The sequence below is a fragment of the Telmatherina bonti genome (assembly GCF_933228915.1).
Source record: "Telmatherina bonti genome assembly, chromosome: 1".
In the NCBI taxonomy this organism is placed as follows: domain Eukaryota; kingdom Metazoa; phylum Chordata; class Actinopteri; order Atheriniformes; family Telmatherinidae; genus Telmatherina; species Telmatherina bonti.
Window position 1 is genome coordinate 27,453,412 of NC_136619.1, and position 19,717 is coordinate 27,473,128.

General features: G+C 38.2%; 1 protein-coding gene across 1 annotated transcript in view; it reads left to right on the forward strand.

The window, feature by feature from the left end:
- Positions 1 to 19,717, forward strand: part of tjp1a (tight junction protein 1a) — a gene marked incomplete at its 3' end in the record, with an annotated part of 50,730 nt that overhangs the window by 11,859 nt on the left and 19,154 nt on the right. The window contains exons 2-10 of the mRNA XM_079264289.1: positions 11,560 to 11,616; positions 12,587 to 12,711; positions 12,928 to 13,030; positions 13,201 to 13,516; positions 14,197 to 14,300; positions 14,902 to 15,070; positions 15,286 to 15,418; positions 18,942 to 19,078; positions 19,420 to 19,525. Coding sequence (XP_079120415.1) covers positions 11,560 to 11,616; positions 12,587 to 12,711; positions 12,928 to 13,030; positions 13,201 to 13,516; positions 14,197 to 14,300; positions 14,902 to 15,070; positions 15,286 to 15,418; positions 18,942 to 19,078; positions 19,420 to 19,525 — 1,250 coding nt within the window. The remainder of the gene's footprint in view (positions 1 to 11,559; positions 11,617 to 12,586; positions 12,712 to 12,927; positions 13,031 to 13,200; positions 13,517 to 14,196; positions 14,301 to 14,901; positions 15,071 to 15,285; positions 15,419 to 18,941; positions 19,079 to 19,419; positions 19,526 to 19,717) is intronic.

The window sequence follows — 19,717 nt, forward strand, 5'->3', positions numbered from 1 at the left end:
TTTTTTTCCCCATTATTTTATTTATTTATTTTTTTGTGTGTGTGCTGCAAATGTTGAGAGGGATCTTCAGCAACCAGCCAATAACACAACCAGGTTGTGAAGACTATAAAAACTTATCAACCCTCATCATTGCTGGGCTCCACTGCTGGCTCCTGACTGTCTGACCCAAACTATTCCAACTCTGACCACCAATAACAGCAGACTGCCTTTTCCTCTGTTCCCTCGACTGATCCAGTCTTGCATCAGCTATAGGCCAGCTTTCAGAGCCAGTATGACTTAAGCTCTCAAGTTCTCTAAATCTCTAAAATTCTTTAAAATAAGGTGTTTGTGTCACACACTGATGTCAGTGCTGTAGATATAATGCAATCCATTTGACACAGTCAATGCTTGATTATGATGAAACTGTTCACGAACAGATCTGTTAATAAAAACTTGGCAACATAGCAACAATGTATCAACATTGAAAGTGCAGTTTGCTAAAGAGACCTGCCCAAACAGCATTGATCAGTCCTGAATGATAGCGGACCAAAAATAAACATAAGGATCCCAAGGTTCATTTGAGTAAAGACATGAGGTTTCATTACACATTTGCTGCAGGTCATCTATGCATATTCTAATTAGCTCATTAGATCTGCTGGTGGGTGTATGCAGTCTTTGTTGTACATTCCTTTTTAGATGTAATTTCTCGATGTATTGTCTCTTTTCTCGGTTTGTGTATTTTGCTAAAGAATATGTGTGTACCCCCCCCCCCCCCCCATCCCCATCTCTCACCCCTTGGTGAAATGGTAATGATGTTGCCAGTTAAGTACTGGGAAAGTGTATGCTCCTCTAACAGTAACTCATTAATTCTCTATAGATTCTGTCCCACAACATGCCTATTGTAGCAAAGTCCTCAGAAGGCTTGGGAATGCCATTGAGTGGGCTGGCCTCTTGTTTTATAGCACCATGTGCACTCTGAGTTGTAGTTTAGAGTTGCATAATATAAAAAGCGTTGTGAAACTTAAAAGGCGCTTTTTGTGTGTGTGTGTGTGTGTGTGTGTGTGTGTGTGTGTGTGTGTGTGTGTGTGTGTGTGTGTGTGTGTGTGTGTGTGTCTGTCAAATAATCCAACGGCTTCTTCTACCAACACTTTTCTTGAGTGTTTAATGTTGCTCTTATCGTCGTATTGTATAGTATTTCTGGTTGTGTTGTGACAGAACTGACTGGGTTTCTTCGATTTGATCTGGTTGTAAATAATTTTGGTTCTCCAAAATGGATACAACTAAACATGCATGCACACACTAAAGACCCTTTGATGAAACACCCCTTTGTTAAATGTTTGTCAGTGTGTGTAGCCTTGTTTGCTCACACAGTGCAGTCATCGGTCAAATCTGTCAAATCTAGCCACAGTGTGTTGTTAAAACTTTTATTTACAATAAAATCAAAACAATACAGATATTTACCTCTGTCAGTATTCACCACACAAGCTGCTTTGCATTTGCATTCAACAATCCTATATGCATACTTGTAGCTTCTAATGGTTTCTGCATCATCTGGATCAACGTTTGCAGGGGTGTGAATGTACCACACTTTATTTAAGATTTGGTTAGGCTCTTTAGGCACATTCACATCAGCTTTTTTTTATTCAAATCTGAGTCTGTTTACTCGGAAAGTCGGCTTTGTTTGGGAGCTTTAAAAGTGCCAAACAAATTCTGATTTGGACCAAAAAAGCGGACTGGGTCTGCTTACAAATGCAGGTCTCGGCCCGTTTCAAATGTAGGAAGTGGACTACAAAAAAATAGTCACTTCCTGCATTTGAGGTTGTATTGCATTGTGGGTAAATATACATAGCGATGGCGTTAAGAGTCCTCTTCCTCGTCTGTTTATACTGCACCCATTGTTGCAGTGTATTTCTGCAGTATACTTGCATAAGACAAAATAAAAAACAGCAATAGTTTCATGCTCTATGTTTAACTCGCAACAGAGTTTTCTTTTTTGCTTCCTCCTCTTCCTCCTCTCTTTTGCTAAATACTAGTGCAGCTGCACCTTTGGTGAGAATTTAGATATATTCTTTTCATAGTTTGGTTTGTTTGACAAAAGTGCAAAGTGAACGCGATCTTGCAGGCTGATGTAAATGTGTCCTTAGCCTGAGCCGTGTCCTTTTAAAGCGTTTACTAAATGTGTCTTTTGCATCAGTTCTCAAAACATGGCAACATGTGGTTTGTCGTGCTGACAAACGCAGCAATGTAGGTTGCTTTAATACAACAAATAAAAACAAAAATGCATCGAAGCAGTGTCATTATTTCCACTTGGCTATAATTTTTATTTCTTTACATTGAATGACATTGTGTGTCTTGGTTGTCAAAAATAAAAGTGCACAAACCCCTGTTATTATCTGGGTTTATCTTCGACCACACTTTCATTTATTCCTAAATGGCAGTAGGACCAAAGTTGAGAGAAAGAGACATAATGAAACAGAGGAAGGTTTTGGCTGAAACAGCAAGTGGTGTGAAAAGGCGAGGGAAACTGTTATGAGTGAGAAACAAGCAAGTGAAAGAGGTGGGCCTTGCCTCCTTATCTGCACATTCCTGTGGAGTGTGTGTATGTGTGGAAAGGGAGGGATATGTTGGAATTGCTGATAGCTGTGTGAGCAATGATTGGCTGACTCCAGTTCCAGTGCTGGATCTGGTTGTCATTCTCAATGCCTTGACTCATAGTTTGTTTTTACACACACAAAATAAAGCAGAGTTGTTTACAGTCTGACAGATATAGTGGGGAAAAAACAAGTGTATCACTGGTATGTCCTTGCAACATTCAGCACTTTCCCATCTCTTATGCACTTTTTACCATCAACCCACATACATTGATTGCAGTAAATAAGTAAAAATGTGATAACTTAATCACTGGTGATAATGCTGACGACTAGATGCATTATTTAGGGCGATCTCAGCCACCAGATCTTTTTTTTTTTATCCACCTTTACATGACCAAATCTTCCTTTTATTAATTTTATAATAAAAGGAAAAATAAATAAACAAATTGTCTTAGTTTTAAATAAACAAAGTAGAGGCCTATTTATTCATTGCTTGGTACTGGCCTTTGATATTTGCCACCCAACACAGAATACCAGAAGGAGAGAATCAAACACGTTTCATCTGTGAACTAGATGTCTCACTCTTTAGAGAATGACGTGGCCTCAAATCTTAACAGACAGACTTGCTTTCCAAAAGGTTATCTGGGACTTTGAAATTTGAAAGAATCCCACATCATAAAGTAAACTAACAAGAACAATTGTGGAAAAATGGAAAGTCAGAAACTCACCAGAAGTTACTATTCTCCTCTGTGACCTCAACACTTCCTGTCTCTCTAGGCATGGAACAATTAGTGTGGTTGAGCTGGGATGACTTTGCTGCTGGATAAGCAATGTTAGCCTAGCTTAGCTATGAGTTTGGGTCAGTGGATAGCAATGAACAGATCACTGAACATCAGCTCAGTGAAACTGCCCTTTGGTTGGTGAAAATAATCAGAACCTGCACCTGACCCACAGCCTCAGATGAAGTTCCCACTATACTCACGTGTAAATACATTCAATTGACAAGCATATGAGGTTCATATGGACATAATACATTGCACAGTAAGTTTTTAAACTAAAATTATTCAAAGAATGAAAGACTTGCATATGCAGAGGCCATCGTCAGATAACCTAAACTGATTTTAACTAAACCTACCAAGCCATTACACAAACTTTGCATTGGCAGGGGTTAAAATTTGAAGCCCGAATTACTCTTATGTGGAGGAGTTTGATATTACAATACAAACCACAGCTTCTATTTATAAACCTTTGTTTAGATAAAAGATAGTTTTGTCATCTTTGAGTTAGAAAGCTGCTGCACCAGTAAAACAGTGTTTATCCACAGATGCTCTTTGCTTCTTGAGTGTTTCTTTCATCTGTCTTTGAATGGTTACAGTATATCACATGAAGCATGTGTGCTGACATGACAGTTTTCATCCATCCATCCATTTCTGCTCTCATGAGACAGCAGCAGTAGACTTCTAGAGGGAAGCACGGCTCAGATTAACATTTTAATCCAAAACCCGGATTATAGGTTTTCTATTTTATTCCTATCTTTATTCCAGCAGTGACTCCGTGTCCGATAATTTTCAGTCAGAGGTGCGTTTTTATTAGTGAGTATATTTGGTATGTTTTGTTGTGGACAGTCCTGATTGAAATCTCTGCTCTGTCACAGAGCTCTGATCCAGAGTAGTGCTGCTGTTTGAAACTAATTAACTCAAACATATTTGAGCATGTCAGCACAACAGTACATCACTGCTGACTGAGGCTGTGCATCATCATCATCATCATCATCATTTGCCTATTGGCTACTTGCCCTTATCTGCACACTAGTGTGTGCCCACGCTTACAGCCCTCTCCCCTTGCATCACAAAAACAACCTGCCCTGAAAAATGAACTGCTGAGTTCAACTGTTTAACACTTAAGGTGATGGCAGCTATTTTGTTGAGGTTGTTTTTAATGTGTGTTGCATGAGGTTGCAGAACACAGTAATCTCAAAGACAGAATGTAAAAGCTTAGATTAGTGGCTTACACATGGCATGTGCTTGCTGTAGAGTGCTTGCCCTCCAGAAAGCGCATGTGTGTGTCTAATTATGCATTTCTTCTTTACTCTTGCTTGTGAATCCAGTAAGAGTGGAGTTATGGTTAGCATGGATGGAATAACTCTAGTGATGGGTTAAGTTAAGCCCCATTTGGATATGCACTGCTTTCCATTAATCGAATGACAACTGAATGTGACAGTGTCATGTTCGAATCAACTCTCTGGTGCTTTTCCATGATGTTTTGCAACTGCAACAGACTAATCATTTCAGTGCGGCATAAGTATGGCAGTGTACTGCAACAACATTGCAATAATATGTGGCATATTGTGTTATTAAATAATAATACTTTCCAGACTTTCCTACTATACAATGTTGCCTGTGTTGAAAACCTGAAAAAGGATCCAGATCCAGATTTTTTTAAAGGATTGGGATAGTGGGAAAAATTTGCTTGTAGAGGCTTTAGCTCAATAAATAATGGTCACAATTTTGGCAAAAAGAGGGGATGACATCACAGTAGATTTTAAATACACTAACAGTTAACCTAGATTGGTGCCGTTAGAGAAAATGTACATGTTTTCAATAACTTTAGGATTTTTATAGCCATTTGCTTCATGTCGATGGCTAAGGGTGTGTTTCTGGGGTCGAGAATTCTATATAAGATGTGTTTTTTTGTCATTTGTCTTGATTTCAATTTGGAAAAAACAACAACACAGTAACCAGACCATCATTCTGCTGCTATAATGCCCAAGAAGACAAGTAAAAAGATCAATAAAGCAATAAAAAATGACAAAAAGATTTATAGTGGATTATTTTTATTTATTTGAAAAAAAAAAAAATCTTTTTTTTTTTTTTAATTTTTTTTTTTTTAACAAATTAATTTTAAAATTGTGAGGCAAAAAAATCCCAATATTTGATTTTTTTATTTTTTAAATTTGATTTTCCCACCCTTCTGTCCAGGGTGTACCCCTGCCTCTCACCTAAGGATTGCTGGGTTAGGAAATCACTTCCCTGAGACTCTTAATCAGACTAAGTGATTTGGGAGATGAATGAATCTTAACTTGAATTACTATCCAGTTGTGTGTTAAATTTGAATATTGCATATATTGTGGGTTTTTTTTTTTTTTTTTCCAGTGGTGTGTTTCTGTTAAGCTGTGAAGAAAGTGCAAAGGTGACCAATTTCTTAATGACAGATTGCTTCAACTTAAAAGATTAAGTAATTTATCTTGTACATCTCAAGCCTGGAGAGGCACAAGTCTCGTCTCTTCTCTTCTCTTCTCTTCTCTTCTCTTCTCTTCTCTTCTCGAAGGGAAATCAGATAGTCTTTTTAATTATATCACATCTGAATCCTTATCTTTTACACAATGGCTATTTGTCTCCTAATATCGATGTCAAATGAGGTACTAAGACTTTGAGGTTGCAGGTTGTGAGACTTTGTATGGTTGCAGGTTGTGAGACTTTGTAAGTTTGCAGGTTGTGAGATTTGCTTAGCTATACTAGGACAAGTTTTCAGTAGTTTGCACAGGGATTTCTCTGGAAGCTGTGGCTATTTCCTGCAAACAGGAAGTGGACTGCTTTCCTGTGGGTGCCGTGGCTGCTTTTGCTCACATCCTGCCTTGAGCTATCGGAGAAGGCCAGACACACTGACCTAAAGCTTTGTCAGGATTTTGCCTCATACTTGTCACCAAGACACTGACTTTTTGACAGCTTGTTGCTCAGTATTCGTCCCTAAATAGCCTGATGTAGATAACAAATTGTTCTACTCTTTGACAGAAAGGTTACTGCTGACCTGTTCATGTTTTGTTCTCGACCTCTCCCACATATTCATCTCATGTGTTTTTACTAAAAAGAGCTTTTTGGAGTAAGTATTTGATGCACCCACTCTGAAACATTCCTGTGAAGGGAAGGTACATAAGGGAGGCGTTGACTAATGGTCAGCTGGACAACGGTTTCATTGGTGCTTTAGTCATAAAGATCTTGTGTTTTCCTTCTTCTGAACCTCCAGCAAGACCATGACTCATTACTCATTAGAGTTAGTGTCATGGCCTCCTGCTGCTTTTTCAGCATAAGTTTTCTTGTAATATAGGACATAAAAATAAAGGGTATTAAGGAGGTGAGGTGTGTGTGTACCTTTTTGTACTCAACAGTGATATGATAACCAGGTTTTCACATTTGTGGTCATTTCAGGCTTAAGCTTAAGTAGCTCTTAAAAATTGAACAATGTTCAAAACATTTGAATTTTGATGCTCAGATAGGATGATATTACAGTAGACATATTTAGAAGATGCTGCCTTTTTTATTTTAAAAGAAGTTTGTGGAATTTTTTTTGTGTGTGTAAAAGTTTCAAGTCCTGAACCTATTTATTCTGTCTCTCTGGAGTAGGTTATTATGGTCTGTTTCATCATTAATTTAATTCTAGTCAGTCCATCAGTGTCCCATAAAGAGCTGGATTAGTCTCTGCCTTTGAAGAGTTTGAGTGAGCTGTTATCATCTCTGCTCGTCTGCATGTTATGGTGGGACAGGCAGGGCCAAGCAGGACTCTCTGTAACCCGAACAAAGAGGCTCTGTAGTGTTAGATCATGACTGGTTCGTGTGTGTGTGTGTGTTCAGTGACAAGTACATATGTGTGTGATTTGATGGCTGCTCTTTGTTTCTCTGCCCTGGGCCTTGCTGGCCAGAGCTCAAGCCTGACTAATATGGATGTATAAATACACTAGGCTGCCGTCAGTTTGTGCAACGTCAAGTGCACTATTGTTTCACACAACTCTGACTTCAGAGATAATTCTCCTTCTTTGTTTCTAGGAGTATTTTGGCCATTGTTCTCTCAAGAAAGTGAGACATGCTTGTTTTTATATTTGTTTTGGTCCTATGTATGCAGAGGGTTTTTTACTTTTGCAAGTTAGAAAACATACCTGCAATAATGTACTACCAAATTATAAAAGGACATTTGTTTCTAAACTACATGTTGAGTTCTCCTTCGTATTCAGTCTGTTTTTATTTACTTTTTAACATAATGGAAGTTGAGAAAATGCTGTTTTTATTCATTCACATCAGCTATCTGTTTGCGTTTGTTCATCAGTAAGTGGATTTTTTTTAATGTTTTTTTTTTGTCTTGCTAATCTTGGGAGTTAGTATGCTGCTTTTTTTCTCGGACAGATGATATTAGTTTGCCCATTTTCCTGTTTTTTGAAGATTTAAATCGTGTTACTGTCTGCTTTCACTCTTACTTCTATCTTAAAATTCGTCAGCCAGCTTGTAAAGCCTCACTTCAAGCTACAGTAATCAGTTTCTGTGATAATCTTATGGGAAAGGCATAGCTATAGTCTCAACAGATTATTATAGTTTTTTTAATCAATCTTCACGTTGCAGAACATACAGATTATCTATGTCTCTCTCTATACACATTGTTTGCTAACTATTTTAAAAGATTTTCTTATAAACATGTAATTTATAAATATGAACATTGTTGACCAATGCCAATGATTTAGTCCTGTTAATTGGTATATTACTACTTGGAGATACAGTGCTCATCCTACTAATTCATAGTATGTCCTTTGTGTTTTAATAATCAAGGTTTTTTTTTTTTTTTACTATTAATTGCAAATTAAACATTATGTTTGTCTTTTAAGCCTTTTAAACAGAAGAATCTTACTGCAAATATTATCTCAAGACTGCAGAATACTTGGGTGCAATAAATTTATCAGTAAGTGGGATTAAATTGTCATTTGATATTTAAAAAAAATTGTAACAGGATGTAAAAGTATGACATTTCTATTAATTTTACCCAACTGTTTTCAGAGAGGTAAAAGAGTATGATCATTAGCTCAAATAATCCCAACAATTTAGGTAATTGTAACAGGCATCAAGCATCCTCTGATGTTTAGATTAAACTCAGATCATCAAGCTTTTAAACCAAAAACTTTCTTTCTCATGAATTTTATGTTTAGCATGTTTGTATGTTTTTCTTTTACTTACTATGTCATCTTTTTTCATATATCAATCAATCCATCTTGACAAAAAACACGTTGGATCACCTCCATATGCTTTTTTAAAATTTTTTTATTTTTTTATTTTTTTTTACCCATCGCAGCGTTGGAAACTACAAACAAGATAGCACATCTACACACATTGTGTTATGCTGTGACACATTTTTACTGGCATATCAACACCTTGTACGACTCAAACACTCATTTGCCTTCTGGCTGGTGTCTTATGATCTTCATGTTTTCATGTGTTCGCTGTTTCAATTAACTTTTTGATGTTTTAAGAAGTACTTATTTTTTCTCTTTTTAAGAAATGGCTTTCATTCATAGATTTTGAATTATACTTTTATTTCTACTTATCTGTGTGTAACATGGAGTAAATGGGGTGTTGTCTTTTACCTGTTGTCATTCTAAGAGTTTTATATGCCCTGCACATGGCTACTGTATGTTTAAGCTGTATCAGCACCCCACAACTTTGTTTCTCTCCAAATCCTCCCTCCCTCTTCCTACTGCTCAACCAACAGTTCAAGGACTAGGCCACCTGCATGCCTGACCGCCCTATCACATGACCCCAGCACTCTGTTGTTTCTCATATTGTAGCTCATCTCTGTCTGCCTAGACTGTTGGTTGAATGAATGGATGAACGGATGGATGAATATATCACAAAACACTTCAGACGAATGAATGCATTTGGGAATGTTGGGGGAACTGCGGTTAAATGGGTCAGGTCCCCTGACACAATAGTGGCATTACTTTGTGAGTCATAGGGGCAGACAGGAGGGTAGAGAGGGGGTAAACCCATGGTTTCTGTGCCAATTATGGACATAAATAACATCCTCAAAGAGCGGCCATGGAAATCAGGATCAAGGGGTTAACTGTTTTCCAGAGGGTCAGACCAACTCATTCATTATGACATGGTGAAAAAGTATCCAAGGTAGAGATTTACCTATGGTAAAGTTAGCATAAATTATTTTTTACAGAATCCTTACTTCAGACTGTTTAGGACCACACATTTCACTTTAAAACATCAATATGAAAATTTCTTTTCCTGTAGGGATTGGATCTGTAGGCTTTTGTTGTGTTTGTTTTTTTCTTCCTCTTTTAGCAAATCTGCAGTAATATGTTTCCAGACCTGTCAGCAAACACCAGGCCCTTTATCACGTGGCTCCTCTGCAATGGGTACCTACTGTAAATGTATATTTAGGATAGGAGAAGGTGATGACACTAATGACCATGATGATGTTGAAGATGATGGGTGAGATATTTTAGAGATTAGGTGTTGATTAGCGGGTGAGGCAGTGGGATTGTCATGATGACAGAGTGGACAGATGACATGGAGTGTTATTTTGAAAGGTTGATTATAGAAGATGTAGTAAATTAGCACCTTTCCAACTGGGGTGGTGTTTATGTCTTTTCCTTCTTCTTCCACATTGGACTATGCTCAGCACTGCCATAGACAGTGTTATCGTCACTCCCTGCAAGCAGACTTCAGTGTTGCTTAATCAGCTGGAGAGAGCTAAGTAGAATTGCAATTTAAAGATGGGTACACAGCTCTGTAGGTTTGAAGGAACAGTGCCGCTTGATGAAGAAATTGATCAACATTCGTTTTATGATGGTAACTTTATTACAGTTTAATAACACTGTGTAAGGTGTTCCTCCGTTATTTCCTATGTTGTTCTTATGTTGTTCAGGGGAAACACTGAACCCTGCATTAAATATTCTAAACACAGGTCAGCCATAGTACTGTGCCTGTCAAAAATTGAGCAAGTCCTTATCATTCTGCCAAAACAGATCTTAATCAGACAAATGTGAGGGTTTCCTGCAGTCTCTGGTACTAGGATATTGGCAATAGAGCCTTTGGACCCTGAAACTTGTTGGGTGAGGTCTCTTTTCATCTTGCTTGCATCCATTAGATGCCATTGGGTTGGTATCCCGGGAGTATGGAGGCTTTGTGAACTCCTTGGACTCTTCGTCATGTTTATAGAGTCCTTCCCTGAACACTTTTTTTTTTATGGGACCCATTGCTCTCCTGCTGGGGTAGGCTGCTATTGTAGGGGAGGGGAGTTTTCTTCGGTGATAAGCATCAAAATATATTGATGTGAATGTTAAGATGCAGGTTGTCTGAGCAGAAATTGAATTGTAACAAGTTGACCAGTGTTGTTCAAATTACCTCTCAGTGTTTTTTTTTTTTATGGCTGATCAGTGTGTAAGAAAAGTGTATTGTAAAAGTGGAGTAGTACAAAGAAGAGTATACATTATGCATTAGATGCAAAATGAGAGAAAGCTGTTCCTCTTCATTATCAGGTTAACCCAGCTTGACAAGACAGAGGAGTAACTCAATACCACTGTTACATTGGCTTGACCAGACTCTCAGCTAGGAAAAATATGGGATTGTTAATTCTTTGTTAACGGCTGAAGTCAGGGACTGTCAGTACAACGTGACTAACTAATGCAAATAAGGAAGACAGATTACCTCATAGTGGTAATACAAACAACCACTCTGTCCTCTGAAATGGAACAAGACTTAAGATTTCAGCTGTATATTATGTGACTGTATGAGAGATCCAGTGGTTATATGCCATCTGTACTCAGCCAAATTGTGTCTAATTATTTGTTAACTTGTGTGTTAAGGTGAATAAAAAATGCAGTCATAAAAAAATACATTTCATGTTAAAAGACTTGATTTATACTTAAGATAGGGTTTTATCTTCATTTTTCAGATTGTTCCTAAAGGTGCTGTTGCATTGGATTACAGTTGCATGATTATAGTTTTGTTAGATATTTTTTTATTTATATAAAAGACAGTGGGCATTATTACGATTATTATTATTATTACTTTTTGCTTTCTTGCTTTACAAGAACATGCTTGTTTCAGGATTTTTAGCATTTGTTATATTTGAAAACTGATGTACATCTGACATGTATATCCACCTTATTAATTGGCCTCAGTACACCAGTATACTTGATCCTTCATCTCTTGTCTTGCAGAGTGCAGCAATGGAGGAAACTGTCATATGGGAACAGCACACAGTGACCCTTCACAGGGTAAGTGTTTATAGCTCTTTAATCCACTCTTCCTAGTCTGCTCTTGTGTCTCCTCTCTGCCTGTTTTTTGGCAGGGTGCTCTTCACTTTTGCCTCCCTGCTTCTAGCTGTCTTCTGTCCATCCCTGTCTCTTCTCCTTCTGCGCAAAGAATCCCAGCTGTAACAGCAGGATGTATGCGAGTGAAACAATAGTCAGGGAATCCAGATGGCAGGAAACAAGGCTAAGGAAGACAAAAATCAGCATCCACTTCCTTACTACTTCATTTCACTTCCTTCCTGTTGGCAACATATTTTTCTCCTTAATACAACTCCAGGGAATGAAGAGCATATATTTCTATTCCATTTGCTTTTTGTTCTGTTGGCGTTAGCAATTAGACCTCCTAGCTTCACTTAATTATGTAACATATAACTCTCATTTACCACAATGCCACAATAAGCACGATCAGGTAAACTGGCAAATTATTTAGGTGATTTTTCTCAACCAATAAAGAAGCTTACTTACAGTCTTAGTGTATGCTGGATATCTGAGACAATAAAGTCTTCTTAGTTGATGCTGCTGTATTGTGGGATTGTAGAGAGCATCTGTCTAGACTGGCCTGCTCACTCTAATCTAATTAACAGCAGCTTTATTGAGGATGAAGGAGCGGCCCAGTGTGACCTGTGATTCTCAGCCTTGCAGCTTTCCTGTAATGTTTTGGTTGTGAGATTAACTATTTACTTAACATGGCACAACCCCTTGGGTCTGTCTTTTGCAAAGCATAACTACTCCAGTCCTCAAAACCCTCATAGAGGCCTCTTAGAAAATGAGAAAGGCTGCAAATGGAAATGTAATTTCCTTAATCTTTTAAAACTCTCCCTCATTGCACAGAAGTGTTTAGCACAAGTCCTTGCTTAGTTCAAACATAAATTTGATTTTGTTGTTGTATTTTTTGGCAAATCGGTCAGTTTTCTGTCTGTTTCTGTGTGATTAGGCTTCTGGATTTGGGTTTGGCATTGCCATCTCAGGTGGGCGAGACAACCCTCATTTCCAGAGTGGAGAGACGTCCATTGTGATATCTGATGTGCTGAAAGGAGGTCCTGCAGAGGGTTTGCTGTTGTAAGTTGGAGCTACATGACCATCAGTTCTATTTTTTATTACAGCCATGTGTTAAAATTTTTCTAGCCCCATCTCAGAATTTATTTATGTTTCCCCCAGTGAAATGCGATATATGTGACCATCCAGATATGCATCATGTAGACTTTTAAATGTCATATGTTAGTCATATGGAAAGTTATGCTTTGAAAAACTTGTTTCGTTTTCTTCTTGTTTTAGAGAAAATGATCGAGTTGTGATGGTCAACGGGGTCTCTATGGACAATGTAGAGCATGCATATGCTGTTCAGCAACTTCGCAAGACTGGCAAAAATGCAAGCATAGTAAGTTCAACGTAAAATATCTTGCAAAAAAGTCCTCCCAGTGACTCATGTTTTTGCAGAAAGTGAGATTTCGTTGACAATTTGGTATTATTAATTAAATATGTTTAAGATGCAAATGGAAATATAACCATTGCCCCTTATATTGCTACCCCCACCCCTCTTTCTCCAAGACTATTCGTCGGAAAAGGAAAGTACAACTCCCAGTTTCACGGACCGGAGACAGGGAGACAATGTCTGAGCATGAAGAGGAGGACAGTGAGGATGATGATGGTTATGAGCGTGGTCGTGGTGGGCAAAGTGCCTATGGAGGCGCAAGCGGAGGTACCAGCAGGCGCCATGATCGTGAACGTAGCAGTAGCGGGAGGCGGGATCACAGTGCCTCGCGGGAGAGAAGCATCTCTCCGCGATCTGATCGCCGATCACAAGCCTCTTCTGCTCCACCCAAACCTGCCAAGGTCACCCTTGTTAAGTCCCGCAAAAATGAAGGTAAGCCTTAAGCTATGTAGACATCTGAATGGTCGGTGAAAGAATAAAGCCAGAACAGATCTTTGATTTTCCCAGCCTGACTGATACCTAAAGGTAGGGTAGAAGATACTGGAAAAAATTGAACACAATTAAAAATTCAAAACCCTTTATTCCACACTTCCCCCTGGAAGCCACACCTTCAAAGCACAGAAACGCACAATGCTTGTTCCCAAGAGTTCACTGTATTTTGATGTAGTATGCTAACTAATGTAACTAGCCGAGCTCTGGCTCTCGCTATGTCTTGCATGCCTTCAACTGAGAGTGGCGATTTGTGCATGTACAGAGGGCTTGAGGGGAAGGGACAATTGGCAGTTGAATTTAATAGACATATTACTATTAAATGCTTTACAATGGGTCAGATAAAATGATTAGATGTTTTCTTTTAGTCCCATCTGTTTCACAGTTAGCTACATTTGTTATTTTTAGGTTAGAGGATTTAATTATTCGGCAGCAATCAGGATGTAAAATGTATTTTAAGCAATATATAAAACATGTCCTACCCTGCCTTTAGGAAGCAAATTAAGTATTTCCAAGTGGACTTGTCTCTTAATTTTGTTTGTTGAAAATCAAGGTTTATAATGTTTAAGTGAATAATATCTGTAAAACTTTCTTTGTTGTTTTTTTATCACCTTTAAAAACAGAATATGGACTGCGGTTGGCCAGCCACATCTTTGTGAAAGACATTTCCCCAGAGAGCCTCGCTGCAAGAGATGGAAACATCAGGGAGGGAGATGTTGTTCTTAAGGTTAATGAAACTTTTTGTGTGATTACTAGGACGAGCATAAAAGATAAATTTATGAAGAAATTATTGTCTGTTCTGCTACATTTTTCATTAATTAAGAGCGTGGCAGAGCAAAAAGGATTCAGGTCTCTTTTTAACTGAAATTTTATCCCTGGCTGTGATCTAAAAAACAGCTTCTAGAGGGAGGTCACAAGTAATTAGTATGCAGACTCACACACAGGAATACCAAACATTCCTTTATTCATTTGATATTTTCCTCCACTCAGTCTTTGAATGGACTTTTTGTCTTTTCTTGAATAAATGCACATAAAACCCATTTTATTTCGATTTTTCTTTGGTTTTAGAAGATAGACACACACTAGCTAAAATATGGATGCATGACAGAAACTAAAATACAGCAACATAGTTGTATATTTAAATATAGTTGTATTGAAGTCCACGTAAAGCACATTATATTTTTACTCCCTGTGTCTGTCATCACTAAAAGTATTGTCAGCTTAACGGTTCTAGAGTTCAAAAACATTTATATTCCAGAGAAAATGTGTCTTAAAGGTAGTGTGGTGCTTTAATTCTTGTGCTGAACTGCTGCTTTTCCCTCTGGCAGATCAATGGCACTGTTACAGAGAACCTCTCACTGATAGATGCTAAGAAGCTGATTGAGCGATCGAAGGGCAAGCTTAAGATGGTGGTGCAGAGAGATGAACGAGCCACGCTGCTCAACATTCCTGACCTTGATGACAGCATCCCATCAGGCAATAACTCTGATAGAGACGGTAAGATATAAAACGTTTAGCATTGGCATGTGTGATGTAGCTAGTATTTGGTTTTAAAAGGTGCGATTGCATTTTTTCCCTCCCCAAAGGAGAAATTTATACTATTTTATGTATTCAAAAGAGAGAATTGTGGGCATGCTGATATTGTGTACCCTATGTTGATTTTGTTTGGTTCATGGTTAAATGCAAATACACTCTTATTTTTAATTTCACAGACATTTCAGAGATCCATTCGCTGACATCAGACCATTCCAATCGATCCCATGGGAGAGGTCGATCACGTTCACCCGACAGACCCGAAATGTCCGACCACCTCCGTCACTCACCTCGTCAGATAAGCAATGGCAGGTAGGCAGAACGCACAGACATCCTCATCTGAATGCAAATCTGGTAATGGGACACAGTTGTCACACATGACACAGCTGTACATCCATACTCCACCCACTCCATACATCATGTTCACACCCACAGGTGAGTGGGTGCTGAGTAACGCATTGCAGCAAGATCACATCAATCAATATATGGAGACAAAACATGCATAAACCATCACACTCCCTCTGCAGCCATGAGTGTGTTCCAATAGTGACTTTCTCTTGGAGCAAATGAGGAGAGATTAATCCACCTACTGCCTGGGCATGGCTTTGTGTTCAAAGTGTATAAGAATGCAAAGCTATGCATTTTAATAGTACACACAATAACTTTTCATTAAATTCCGATTAAAAAGCAATTGATAATTATTAATAACATACATAATGTAGTTTAATATTTCTTTGTCCTCTTCCTTCACTTCCTGCAAAGTTGGAGCTTCCTGTAAGCGGTTCTCGTAGTTTTGAGACTAAATTGCTTTGTGTAGCTGACAGATAGAAAGCAAAAGAGAGCATGGAGACCACTAAAAATGACATTTCAGTCAGCATGGTGTGTGGACTTTAAACAGGGTGAGGTAGCAAGCCTGTGAAGACTGATTCAGTTGATAAGAGATCTTGAAAATGAAACAGGCCTGCAATAATTCTATCATCAGCAATAATGAGAAAATTACAGGTTTTGTTCATCTTTGAAGTGTGCACTTTTTTATGCTGTTAAGAAGTGTGAAATGAATCTGGGCCTTTAAAAATGATCAATGTGCAACATAACCTAGCATGAGTCCTGAGTTACAGGTAAAATAGGTCCCCATAATACATAAACCTAAACATGGACAGGTATTTTTCAGAGCCAGATAGAAAGACACACATAGGTGTCATTCCTAAGATGGTTGATAATTATGGTGACACTTATCCTGTAGCATTTGTTTCTCATCTGTTCTCATTTGTATGGCAAGTTGTCAGCTAGAGCAGGTGCTCTTAGTCAAACATAAACCGCTAAATGCAGTAGCCTTATCTAAACTTCTTGGATGCGCAAAGTAGAAACATGTATGCTTTTAGTTCAGGATGTTTGCTTACTATGCTGCTGCTTTTTAAAGTGGCTTTTTAGTCGCTTGTCAGTCATATTTTTTTGAGTAGATTAACCTCGAGTGCACCCATGGCATTAGATGGTAGATTGTGTCAGGTTGTGGATTTGCAGTACTTGTTTCAGTGCAGGATGAGGGCACAGCTGTACAGATTCCCTCCACTTTAAGTGACCACATCTCTCTAGCAAGGCATGTGTGTTTATTTTGAGCTCTTTGCTTTACAAGGTATTGTTTGCTTCAGTGCTCCTACTGCTTTAATCGTTGTTTGGCAAATTTCAGAGAGTTTCTTGAGGTTTTCATTTTTATGCATCATTTGATGTGACTGGTAAATTTGTTAAGCTTTATAATTGTAAGACATACGGGGTAGGACTTGTTTTTTTTCTCATGTGATTGTGCTGTAGGACGTAATTGATTGCAACTGCAACTAGACTATGAGGTAAAGGATTGTTGTTTCTATCTCCCAGTTTCGGAGGGGTAAAACAGGAATTTGACATACTTCCCACAGTGCTTTGGCCCAGACCAGATGGTGGGCTGAACCTGATTGGCTAAAGGACTTTGGGGCATTCCTTCCTCAGGGCAGACCAGTGAGCCATGTTTTTAATACAACAGATCATCAGAAAAGTCCATCATCAGGTTTCTGTCAGTAGGCTTGCACGTACTGTGTAGCTAGATAAAAGGTTTCTTTTGCTGTCTGTGAGGATAAAACCAACTTAACAGGGGTCATGGTTCAGCTTACAGACACGTTTGTGTGAGTAACTCTTTTCTTTTCCAACGTATGTAGTAGTTTTTGTCCTTTTGTCTCATTTGTAAGATTTTTAGCTTATTAAGATGAAGTTTTGCCTTTTTTTAATGAAGATCCTAGTATCTTCTCATTTTTGTTGAGTCAGTGTTTTTTTTTTTAAGGTAGGATTGTTTTCACGTAAAGATTCTGATCTCAATGCGCTGCTCCTTCTCTCCTTTATGCCGTCTCTTTCTCACTTACATGCTTTCTTTTGCCTGTACACATACGATAAAAATATGTGAGAGGATGGAACAGAGGGTTCTGTCAAACAGTGTTTGTCATTGTGACTCCTTCTTTTGCACCACGCTGCTGCAAGGAGCAGAGGATTTAGGCCGCACCACTCTCCCTCTTTTTGTTCTTTATTCTTCTCTGTTTGTCCCTCGTTTCCCCCCACATTCTCACTCACTTTCTCTTTCATTTATTATACACACAGTGTTTCTCCCATTTCAGTAACGTTATGTATTCTCAGGATGCAGCTCTCCTTTACCTTTCTCCCTGCATAGCAGCTCTATGGAGAGTGCTGATTCATTCTGTTGTATAAAATTGCAAAGATGCATTTAATTTGTAAAGCTATAATGTAATGAGAACTACTGAATGAATTCATGGATCTATAAAAAGCCAAACTGTTGTAGAAGTCCTAAAAATGGATGCTGCAGCTGTACAACTGTCCAGTTGTCCCATATTGTCAATGATTTGTGTAAATAGAATTTCATATAGCACCTTAGTGTTTAACTCAATAAGTTTCCATTTATGGATACTGGGGAATGCATTGTATCTTTTCTTTGCACAGTTTTTTTTCTTTTAATCCTGCTTGAGCATGAGAGGGGTTGTGCAATCTGCATTGGTGGCACAGTCTGCACCTTCATGTTCTTGCTCAGAAACTTTTGTGTACAGCTCAAGTGTGGCAGCAGGGGTTATGTGATCAGATTGGAATTCAACCATTGTTTTAAGCTGGAGTGCTTTCTATTCCATAACCTGCAAGACTTAAGCACACATCTCATTTTCCTGATTCATTTTATGCAGGTTAAACAGGAATTTGGACTAAAACATATCACACAGGAATTTGCGTTCAGTCAGATTTATCTTTTTTTCCCTTCTGTGTGGGTTTTCTCATTCCCCATGGTTTGGAACACATTTTAGACCCTGTTAAGCTTTCTTAACTTTGAATTTTACAACTTTCTGGTTAGAATATTGTTCTAACTTAATACCAACACAACATCATATTAAGCTCAGATTAAGACATGACTCCCCATTCAAGAAAACAACACGTTGAACTGGTCTTTAATGTGCAGGGTCTTTTTGACCAAGCAGCACATCCTTCTTTTAATTGCTTATTGTCTTTTCTTTCAATTTTTTCCCCACATGCCCTGTGACGTAGACTGTGTTCTATGTCGTTTCCTTTTGGGTTTGTTTTCTTTCTTCCTGGTAATGTTAGCACAGGGCAAAACTACTAAACAAAGGATATGGATGAACATTTGTACACACTGTAAAAATGTTGCAGTCATTTAAGGAATGTTATTATTTCTTATTATTTTTATTGTTATTATTATTAGTAGTAGTAGTATTGGTAGTAGTAGTAGTAGTACTACTACTACTATTGTTATTATTATTATTATTATTATTATTATTATCATCAATAATTTCAGCCATCGAAGTCGAGATGAGGATCTCATGTCCAAACCAGGGGCCATCTCTACACCACTGAAAAGCTCTGATGATGGTGTGTTGTCTCAGGCCAGTGACCAGGCCAGCTCCAGTGACAAACAGTTACCTCCGCTGCCCGGTAAAGAAACTCCTCCATGTCTCCTTTGGAAATTTTTGTAGCCTGATTTATTTATCTAAATGTGCTCCATCTTATACATTTTATACATACTTTCACATACCATGTCATCTGAGGTCTTATTTACTCTACATGGTGACACTTCCTTGTTAGTTTTAACATTTGTAGCAAGTATTTCTGTAACATCTGAGAAAAATAAGTTTTTTGATATATTGCAGTAACCACAATTGTTGCATTTTTATGTGATAGAGAGATTCTGGTGCTCAGCTAACTGTTTTTATGATTTAAAAAAAAAAAAAAGTGATCCAGCCCTGCAGTGTAGTAAATATGTGTCTTTTTCCCAGAACCAAAGCCAGTTTATGCACAGCCTGGTCAGCCAGACGTGGACCTGCCTGTAAGCCCATCTGATGCACCTGTGCCTAGTGCTGCTCATGATGACAGCATTCTCAGGTAAATGTTCCAACAATCCGAGAACAAATCTGAACAGCAGTAGCACGGTAAGTCGAGTGCTCATATTGTCCACTTTAATAATATTATGCTGTGCTCGCCTGAACTGCTGAAATTCTTTTGGGTCTCCTGGAAAGATTGTTTTTAAATCCATGATTTGCTGACCTTTTCATTTGGCTCTGTTTGTATAACTCT